The sequence below is a fragment of the Mus caroli genome, chromosome 2 (assembly GCF_900094665.2).
Source record: "Mus caroli chromosome 2, CAROLI_EIJ_v1.1, whole genome shotgun sequence".
In the NCBI taxonomy this organism is placed as follows: Eukaryota; Metazoa; Chordata; class Mammalia; order Rodentia; family Muridae; genus Mus; species Mus caroli.
This window is the reverse complement of record NC_034571.1, coordinates 60379955-60391237: the sequence shown is the minus strand read 5'-3', so window position 1 is coordinate 60391237 and position 11283 is coordinate 60379955. Positions and strand designations below refer to the sequence as shown.

General features: G+C 39.4%; 1 protein-coding gene across 4 annotated transcripts in view; it reads right to left on the bottom strand.

Moving 5' to 3' along the window:
• LOC110289695 (sodium channel protein type 2 subunit alpha) overlaps positions 1-11283 on the bottom strand; it is a 128047-nt gene that overhangs the window by 8909 nt on the left and 107855 nt on the right. For all 4 annotated transcript variants that reach the window (XM_029472745.1, XM_021156037.2, XM_029472744.1 and 1 more), the window contains exons 21-24: positions 9631-9753; positions 7149-7430; positions 6220-6273; positions 826-963 (exon numbers count right to left, since the gene is read on the bottom strand). In XM_029472745.1, the coding sequence (XP_029328605.1) occupies positions 826-963; positions 6220-6273; positions 7149-7430; positions 9631-9753 (597 nt within the window). The remainder of the gene's footprint in view (positions 1-825; positions 964-6219; positions 6274-7148; positions 7431-9630; positions 9754-11283) is intronic.

Below are 11283 nucleotides of genomic sequence, written 5' to 3'. Positions count from 1 at the left end.
GGGAAAAAATACTCATGGAAGGAGTTACAGAGACAAAGTTTGGAGCTGAGACGAAAGGATGGACCATCTAGAGACTGCCATATCCGGGGATCCATCCCATAATCAGCCTCCAAATGCTGACATCATTGCATAAACTAGCAAGATTTTGCTGAAAGGACCCTGATATAGCTGTCTCTTGTGAGACTATGTCAGGGCTTAGCAAACACAGAAGTGTATGCTCACAGTCAGCTATTGGATGATCACAGGGCCCCCAATGGAGGAGCTAGAGAAAGTACCCAAGGAGCTAAAGGGATCTGCAACGCTATAGGTAGAACAACAATATGAACTAACCAATACTCCCCCAGGAGCTCGTGTCTCTAGCTGCATATGAATCAGAAGACGACCTAGTCGGCCATCAGTGGAAAGAAAGACCTATTGGTCATTCAAACTTTATATGCCTCAGTACACGGGAAAGCCAGGGCCAAGAAGTAGAAGTGGGTGGGTAGGGGAGTGGGGGGGGGATATCGGGAACTTTCGGGATAGCACTGGAAATGTAAATGAAGAAAATACCTAATAAAAAAAAAAGAAGCATTCCAAATATGGCACTTGGCATTTGCAAAGATTCACTCGGTCAACATATTAGGTATGCCAGAGATGGCACATCCACACACAGGAGGCTTCAAAGGAGTGTGTGGGAACTGTAAATGGTCTAAATTCTTAAAAACATATTAAATGTTAAATGTATTTGATGTTTGCATCGTGTTTCTGTGTTGTGGAGCGTGAAGGACGTAGTATGGTGAACTCTATTCAGTCTTCCCAGCCAGAAGGAAATCTGAATATACTTATCTTCTTCTTCTGTTGGTTGAAGTTATCTATGATGACACCGATGAACAGGTTCAGTGTGAAGAATGAGCCGAAAATAATAAAGATGACAAAGTAAAGGTACATGTATAGATTGTCTTCATATTTGGGTTGCAGTTCTACCTAAAATATGAAGAAAGGTAACCAGTAAAGTGAATAGTTTCATTAGAGGTGCATCACGGAATCTCTAAACATGAAACAAATAGACAAATGTCTAACAGATTGCAGGAACCCCCAGGTCTAACATGCCTGTTGAATCCTGCAAGACTCTTCACATTCTTGAGAAAATAAAATATGTTCGAGCAACAGTTTAAGTGATTATAATCGTCTCACTAAATAAACCCCTACATTGTGAATGTGCTTTTCCTTATGAAGCAAAGATCTCAGCACAGCACACTAACAGGATTACTTCTTGCTACAGTGGCGAAGTTGGAGTCTCATTACCATCTTTTCCAATAGTTTATATTTGCTTTCTCTCCCCAGTCCTCACTCTCGTGATGTGGCAACGCTCAAACCCATAGCTTTTAGAGTAACTTGTGAAAGTCAAATACGCAAATATGAGTAAGAGTGCGTAAGGTTTAATCGTACACACTTCCTACGAAGTCTAGAAACCACATTGTGTGTGTACACGTGACTAGGGTCTGTCCTTCCTGATAGTGGACATGCTGACCCACTCTCTCCAGTAGCTGCTGTTTGTGTTATAATGATTCTCTGTCTTGACCAGAGCTTGGAGGAAAATCAGTGATGATGAAAGTTTTGGCTGTAATCAAAAGTTCAAGGCTCATAGGATGCTTCCAATCACTCCGTTAATCAATCATGGGTGAGCAAGAACACAAGCTGCAGCGTATTTTAACTTACATTGATATCGTGACATCAATGCTGAGCACCATAACCAACCTATTTTTAAATGAAATACGATAAAATAAACAGCAACAAAATGATTGTAAAGCTGAGCATTATTTATTTGACAATCATTTGACTTCTCTCTTGTGTGTATATGCATAACAATGTAAAATAACATTTTCAAACCTTATAAAATCAAATATAACACACTAGAGTAAAACTGTCTAACATAAAATCTTGTAAGAGAAACACACAAATCAAGTACTTCAGGAATTATGTGTTTTTTCTTCTGCAGTCTAGACACCACCACTGGCAGTGACATTAGCCTTGCCTTATTATAATTATTAATTCTCTATGTTTTAGAGTTGGTGCCTAGAGTTGGTTGATTCTTCAACAGTAAGATTATTTTGTATCAATTTTGAACTGACAAACAAAATTGTGGTGCGCGTGTGTGTGTGTGTGTGTGTGTGTGCGCGCGCGCGCAAGCGCGCGCACGTGAGTGCAGTTTCTTTGCCTTAATGTGTTTGCGTTTATTTTTTCAGTTAATTCAAGTTCTTGTTGTTCCAAAATCTTTTGTACTTAAATTGTCCTATACAGTTGTTCATGAGTATAAAAGCAAAGAGCAAATGATAATTGAACTTTATTAAATAATGTGATAATACCCACTATTTTATTTATCAGTGGTAGTGGTGGTGGTGATGATGGTGGTAGAGTGTGTGTGTGTGTGTATGAGTGTATACATGTGGATATCAGAGGACAACTTTTAGGGGTCAGTTCTCCCATTGAAATATGTGGGTAGTGGGAATTGAACTCAAACCAGCAAGCACCTTCACTCACTGAGCCATCTCTCTGCCCTCTCAACTACATTATAAATAATACATACTCATATCATTCTCCACCACCAGCATGAAACAGGGTCCTTTTTGTTTTTTATTCTTGGGACCACTTGACATTATCACACTTTAATAGTGTCAGTTTGGTAGGTGTATAGGTAATGTCACATTTTGATTTCAATTTTCATGTTCACGTTGACTAATGAAAGTAAAAGCCAGAACCTGGTGTGGTGGCAAAGCCTTTAACCCCATCACTCAGGAGGCAGAGGTAGGTGGATATCTGAGTGGAGACCAGCTTGATCTACATAAGAGTTCCTGGTCAGTCAAGGCTCCACAGAGAGGCCTTGTCTCAGATAAGTAAACTACATTAAACAAAAATGAATGTTAAAAAAAGAGCCAGAAACTCTTCCTCATAATTTCAGTGGCCTATTGGCTTTCCTCTTGTACAGTATGCTTGGGTGTGAGGACTTCTGTCATAGACAATTTTTGCTAGGTTTCTAAGGAAGAGAAGCAAAGTAAGCTGTGTGCCATGTAGGCTGTTGCTAAAGGCAGAATTAGCTTTGAGTAAATTAATCCAAGAGATAGAGAGAAAGATCTCCTGCAGAAACCATCGTAACACAGTTTCAAATCATTGTTCAAAAATGTTCTGCCATTGAATATGTTGGATGTCTTTGCTTCAATAATGAATTGAGTTACTAGCAAGCATATGAGGCTATTATGTAAATTAAATGAAATAATATGAGGTAACCCTTGGTATACTGTCTGAAAACAACTACAGCTTAAATTGCTGATGCCACGAAGGGCTTTTAAGCATCTTCTGCCTCTGCTGGTAGTCTATCCTATTCTCTCTTTTTATGAGGTTGAAAAGACAATTCAGGGATTTTTAATATGGAGAGCTAATTGCCAGTACAGGAAAATGTCATTTTGAGAGTAATCTGAGGGCTCTAGAATACCAGAAATACTTCCAAAATGCTACTTTCTTTGGGTCAATTGTATGAAACTAATAAAAATCAAAGCAAAAAACTCCTCTGTGCTCTAAGGTAGATTTTGCAAGTCCCCGCCGTTCCTTACCCACTTTGCCTCCTGGTAGGAGACACTATTAAGTTATGGCTCCTTTGTTTTGTTTCCTGTGTTCCCCATGTTAGTCATCATTAGTCATATCCGTCCTCACTGAAGATCAAATACTGGAGGAAACTCATGGCAGATAAAGAAAATTGCCCTGAGGATTCCTCTTCACAAGAACTAAACATCTTATTTTGAAAGTATACTTCATAAAAAATTTAAGCACCAGGGCCCAAGCTTATGAGAAAAGACCAAAAAGAAAGGGAAAAAAATCATAATCAGGAGTTGGAGAGAAGCCCAGTAGTCAAGCATTGGTTGCAGGGCCAGAGAGATGATTTAGGGCACTGGCTTCACTCCAGACATCCTGAGTTCCAATCCCAGCAACCACATTTAATCCCATTAAATTATCATAAATGTGGTTGCTCACAACCATAAAATGAGATATGATGCCCTCTTCTGGAATGCAGATGGAGCACTCATATACATAAAATAAATACAACCTTTTTTTTAAAAAGCATATTTGTTGCTCTTCCAGTGGACCAGAGCTCAATTTCCAGCTTTCACATGGTGGCTCATAACAGTCTGTAACTCCAGTTCCAGGGAGTCTGAAGCCCTCTTCTGGCCTTTTGGGCACCAGGAACAAATAAGACACACAGATATACAAACATGGCAAAAACACTCATATCTATGAAATAAGTCTTCAAAAAATGTATAGTGAGTCAAGAAAAACTTTCTAACTAAAAAGTCCTTACTGATCAGAGAAATGCAAATCAAAACGACCCTGAGATTCCACCTTACACCAATCAGAATGGCTAAGATGAAAACCGCAAGTGACAACACATGTTGGAGAGGATGTGGAGAAAGAAGAGCACTCCTCCATGCTTGTGGGATTGCAAATTGGTACAACCACTCTGGAAATCAATATGGAGGTTCCTCAGAAAATTGGAAATAGATCTACTTGAAGACCTAGCTATACCACTTTTGGGAATATACCCAAAAGATGTCCCACCATGCCACAGGGGCACATGTTTCACTATGTTCATAGTGGCCTTATTTGTGATAGCCAGAAGCTGGAAATAACCTAGATGTCCCATGACAGAAGAATGGATACAGAAAATGTGGTTCATTTACACAATGGATATAGATACTCAGCTATTAAGCACGGGGACATCCTGAGTTTTGCAGGCAAATGGATGGAACTAGAAAATAGCATCCTGAGTGAGGTAACTCAGACCCAAAAGGACATGCATGGTATGTACTCACTAATAAGTGGATACTAGCAAAAAAAAATTATGTACAGAATTCCCAAGATACAGTCCACAGAACTCAAAAAGCTCAACAAGCTGAAGTGCCCAAGTGAGAATGCCACAGTCCCACTTGGGAGAGAGAAGAAAGCAATAACAAGTGGGGACTGAGAGAGGGACATAGGAGGGAAAGAGGGCAAAGGGGAAAGTTGGGATGAGAGAGGAACCTGATCTGGTATTGGGTGAGGGGAAAGTACTGAAGCCCTGAGGGCCAGCAGAAAGAATGGAAACAAGCAACTTTGGGAAATTGGAGGTTGGGGGGACCCTCCAGAATGCACCAGAGACCTGGGAGGTAAGAGACTCTCAGGACTCAAAGGTAGGTACCTTAGATGAAATGCCCAACAGTAGGGTGAGGGACTTTATAGAGTCCACCTCTAGCAGAAAGACAGGGCATCAAGTGAGGGATGGGGTTGCTATCCCTCAGTTAAAACTCTGACCCATAATTGTTCCTGTCTTAAAGAATTACAGGGATGGAAATGGAGAGAAGCCAGAAAAGAAGGTCCAGTGACAGGCCCAAAATGGGATCCAGCTCAAGGGGAAGTCTCAAGGCCTGACACGATTACTGAGACTATGGAGTACTCACAAAAAGGGACCTAGCATGACTGCCTTCCGAAAGACCCAACAAGCAGCTGAAAGAGTCAGATGCAGATATTTGCACCCAACCAATGGACAGAAGCAGCTGACCCCTGTTGTTGAATTAGGATAGGCTGAAAGAAGCTGAGGAGAAGGGTGATCCTGTAGGAGGACCAGCAGTCTCAATTAATCTAGACCCCTAAGATCTCTCAAACACTGGACCGCCAAACAGACAGCACACACCAGCTGATATGAGGCCCCCAACACATATACAGTAGAGGACTTCCAGGTCTATGTTCATTCAGAGATGATGCACCTAACCCTTAAGAGACTGGAGGCACCAGGGAGTTTAGAGGTCAGGTCGCATGGGGGATGGGGACATTCATGTGGAGACAGGGGGGTGGGGAAGAGGTATGGGATGTGGAAGAGTTGGAGGGTGGATGGGGGTAATAAAATATGGAATGTAAAAAATAAATTAATTTAAAAAATAAAAAAATGGCCAGCTTCATTTTTTGACTACTAGTTATTTTGAAGAAGGTTCCTATTAGACTTTTCACATGATAAGGAATCTTTAACTAAAGAAACAAATCCCCAACAAAAATTTTTTGAAAGAAATAATGTAACAAAAATATTTTACTTTAGTAAAATAGTTGTGTTCTATACATTTATCTATAGTTATGTGTGGATTTTTGGCCATCAACAGTTTACAATAATATGGATATACTCATTGATATACATAAGCCATTTTCCCAATGTAAACTTACGTTTCTTGAGTCAACAGCTGCATACATGATATCCATCCATCCTTTAAATGTGGCCTGTAAAACAATCAACATATTTACTTCTTCTCTTTATTACAGTTTAGAAAATAGATTATCAGAGTAAAAGTGGAAACAAGGAAACAAAAATCCTGGGGAAGCATTCTGGATATTTCTACCACAAAAAAAAAATGGCAAAGGTTCAAGGTGATAGACAAGCTTCCTCTAGATGCACATTACACAGTGTGTACATGTATCAACACATCCCATACTACCCCTCAAATAAAACAATTAAAACGTGTAAGTAGTTAACCAAGATTCATTCAAGTCCATTTGTGTAACATGGTTTGTTGTTATTATGTGGACATGTTTGTTAGTTGATGCATTATTCACTCCTATATTTTATAAAAATCTTCTTGTGCATCATATTTAACATCTATAATGAAATCCTGATCTACTGTCACAATATGTGATCATAAAGGTCACCTCCATGGACTTTGATACAGTTACAATTATAAGAATGATTATTATAATGAACTTTGAAAAAACATTTCAGGAACAGAGTGTCACCATGAGACACAGTTGAATATTGTTCCTTGTGAGCATATACCACATGTTCTTTAGACAATCGCACACTGATAGAATGATATCATGGATAATGATTGTAAGTGATACTGCAATTAGAATTGGTATATTCCCAACATGCAATGTGGAATCAGTATGTGAAAGAGAAGGGAGTGTCATATGGTAGTTATTTTATAAGTTTTTTGAGGGAGCTCTTCAGAGGCTTACTAATTAATATTTCCACAAACAGCGTGTAGAGGTTGCTGGAAATTGGTTAACTTTTTTTTCTTTTTGATGATAGTCATTCTAACAGCTGCAACGCTCATCTGGAAGACAACTTAGTCATAAGCAATGGTAAGGTGGTCACTTACTACTTGAAGCAGAGAAAGATATCCAAGTCCCACGTTGTCAAAGTTGACTTTCACATTCTTCCACCTGGCCGTCTGATTGCTCTCTATGAGAGCCTGGCACTCACTGTAGTTGTTGACCACACTCACATCAAACATTTCCCCGGTGGTGTAGTTGATGCAATGATAGAACTTGCCAGCAAAGAGATTCACCCCCATGATACTGAATATTAGCCAAAAGATCAGGCAGACCAGAAGTACGTTCATTATGGATGGGATCGCTCCTAGGAGAGCGTTTACAACAACCTGGCACAGGAGGAGAAGGAAGAAACCCATGAGAAGATAAGCTTTGTTCACTTACTTTCAAATATCATTAGAAAACAATGATTTCGGCTTGGGAAATGGCTCAGCTGTGGTGAGCGCTGTTGCTCTTCTAGACGACCTAGGCTGGGTTTCCAGTACCCATGTGAAGTGGCAAACATTTGGGAGGAATCTAACACTCTTTTCTTGCCTCTGAGGGCATCTGAATAAGTGTGCTATGTATACATATACTCAGGCATACAAACATACACAGAATATAAACAAATACATCTTGAAAAAGAAAGGAGAAAATAATGGTCAGGAGAGATAGCTCAATGAGTCATAGTATTTCCTGCTCAAGAGGATCTAGGTTTGCTCCTGAGCCCCCACATGGAGGTTCAGAACTGTCTGTCACGCCAGTTACAGAGACCGGAACACCCTGTTCTAGCTTCTGAGGCCATCACACACACACACACACACACACACACACACACACACACACACACACATATGCAGGCAAATATACACACCATAATAAAAATGCAAATGTCTCTATAACAAAAAATAATGGTCAAATTATTAAAAATGTAACTATCCTCAAAGTTTAATATTGAGTAGAAATATCTAATACCTTAACCTTAGAATCTTTTGTGTGTGTGTTTGGATTTTTGAGAAAGAGTTTCTCTAGATGGCCCTGGATGTGTTGGATCTCACTCTGTAGAGCAGGCTCGGCCTCAAACACAGAGACTGACCCGCCTCTACTCCCCGACTGCTGGGATTAAAGGTGTGCACCATCACAATACGGCACAGACATTTGAAACTCTAAAATTTAGAAGAATATGAAATGAATTTTATACTAGAGGGAGTTTTCTTAGGGTGTGAACACATACATTAACAAGTTTTCCACAAGAAATAGAGTGATTAAAATCAACAAATAAATAAGACCGTGAGTGGTGTTATGAATTTATGAGCTCATCATTTGAACAATACCAAGTTTAAAATCAGAAAACATACAATAGCAAACTAAGGATTGGAGGGTACAGTGTGACAGATCACATGCCTTTCACACACAAGGCCTGGGATTTTGTCCCACAGGATGAGGGAGAGACAGAGGGGGAGAGAGAGGAATTAGTACTATATGAAGGACATAGAAATTGTGAAACACATTCTAATAAAGAATATAATATCTTTAAAAAAATAAAGTCACGTCTTCAAAAAATAAGGATTTTTTTAATTGTTAAAGAGAAAACAAAACAAACAAACAAAAAACCCCAGCAAACCAACAGCTAACCAATCATTTCTTCCTAAGCAAACATATCTAGAAAAAGCAAACCCAAACACGCTTACACACCAACACCCAACATTAATCTGTGCTTGTGCTTGTAACACACGGATAAAGTCTAAGTAACTTTTTATTTTCGTTTTTCTTTTTGTCTTGATTTGTAAGGCGTTTTTGAGACAGGGTGCCACTTTGTGGCTCAGCCTGGCCAGGAACTGCCTATGTAGGCTAGCTGTCCCATGTCATTGCCTTAAGTTTCTGAGTTCTAGGAGTAGAGAAAACATGTTTTAAGTATCTCAGAAAGCATCCATTTCTACAAGCTACAAGGTTGTTTTGTTTTTGTTTTTTGTTTTTTTTAAGTACTCAATACCATGGAGACAACGTACAACCACTTTCTACATGGTGATGATATGTATTCTTGGGCTTTTGTTCCAGGGGATGACAAATGTCAGCACAAATTCCTCCCGATCCTTTGTACTACCTTTCTAAGGGAGTATTAGACTTCCACAGCTGACCTACTTTTTAAACATCTCAATCTGTGCTTAAACAACTACATTCAGACTTCAAAGGCACAAAGTACGCAATACAGTGCAGCAGAGACATGATGGACCATGATTGGGTAGTTTTAAATCATCAAGTAAGATGTCCTGTACATTTGGAAATAGAGGGGAGATGAGTAATCTTGATTCCTGACAGCAACCTATGAGATACGATCAAGAATTCTCTAATGAAAATGAAGGGAATTCGGAGTATCAGGCATTGTGTTCTGTGAGTTAAATGATGGACGCTGGATGCGTATTATTGATTGGTCTGTTGGCTATGTGAACATAAAGATGCAAACTCCATATGGCTTTGGCCTTCTACTCTAGAAAGTTTCAGATTGTTCTTAATTATTCTTCCAGCAATTTCTAAGATGGCTGGTCTTACCCTCATTCCTTCAAATCGGGATAAGGCTCGTAGAGGCCTCAGCGCTCTTAATGTTCGGAGGGATTTGATGGCACCAAGTTCTGAATAGCCCAAGGCATTTGCAGTTAAGCTAACCAGTGAGACCTATACAAAAAGATCACAAAATTGGTTAAAAGTTATCGATAAGAGTCGACACGCCACAGCGTTCCTACATGGAAAAAATAAGCAAGTAGTTCACAAACTTGAGTGAGTTTCCCATCACCAAGACACTTGTTAAAAACACTACAAAAAGCTATAGCAGAATGTCATGCTGTTTTGTTGCCCTGCCCCTGCTTTTTAGACGAGAGAGGGAGGGGGAGGGGGAGGGGGAGAGGGAGAGGGAGAGGAAGAGGGAGAGGGAGAGGCTGTGGATTCAGTGGGTGGGAAGTGGGAAGGTGGGGAGGTGGGAGGTAGGCAGGTGGAGAGAATCTGGGAGGAGTTGTGGGAGGGAAAACTGTGATCAGAATATAATATATGGAAATTTTTATTTTCAATTAAAAAAATGGGAGCTAGCACAGTTTGGTTTAGTATGTTCAGTAAAAGGCCTGAAGATTTGCATTTTTGAAAAAAGTTCATGGAAAAGCAATAGCACTGATTCGCGAACCACATTTTGAGAATCATCATAATTAGAGCTTATAAAATCAGTGAATGAAAAGAAAGGTTGAGATTTTAGTATACCTAAAGGGTTTTTGTTTTTGTTTTTATTGGATATTTTCTTTATTTGCATTTCAAATGTTATCCCCTTTCCCAGTTTTCCCTCTGGAAACCCTTGTTTTGTTTTTTTAGTCAGATCACCAGTGCAATTAGTAAAAATTCTAAAATCTCAACTGGAAAAAAAAAGAAAGAAAAGCCGTTGCAGACATCACTAAAATACCTGATTACCTTGGCAAACTATGAATTTCATATGTACTCTGAAATGATATCTGGTGCTAAAGCACATACAAATTTGAAAATCAGAGAAGCAGAAATAAATACATGATATGGTTGAAAAGGATGGTGATACTTTTATTTTTAAATGTTTTCTAAAAAATCAACAGAAATAAACAGAATTTCTTTTACAAAACTGGTGCTTATTTAAGTTAATTTTTATGTATAATCTGAATTAAAGAGGGAAACAAGGTACAAAAGCCAATTTTGTAAGCTTTATAAGTCTTCTTTTCATAGATAACTGAGGAAGGAAGTCTGAATAATCAAGGACTGTGAAGGCCTTCTGTATGTAAGCCAGGAGGACCTACAGTCCGTTATGTTCTCAGGAGGCAGAATCCAAAGGTGAGACACATATTAAAGGATGAAAGACAAGTTAGACAAGTGAAAACTGTTCTGAACTGGGGCCTAACTATTAAAAAAGTGAGGTGGTAAACCAGGACACTTTTGGTGAGTTGTTTAGCTACAGGTGAAAACGAGATACATTTGGGTCCTCCTAGCACACCATGAAAATGTTTAATCTTCTGAGTTTTATGTGGAGTTACTTGATCCACTTAGATTTGACCTTAGAAGGAGGAGATAGGAATGGATCAATTCGCATTCTTCTACATGATAATTGCCAGTTGTGCCAGCACCATTTGTTGAAAATGCTGTCTTGCTGGGCGTGGTGGCGCATGCCTTTAATCCCAGCACTCGGGAGGCAGAGGCAGG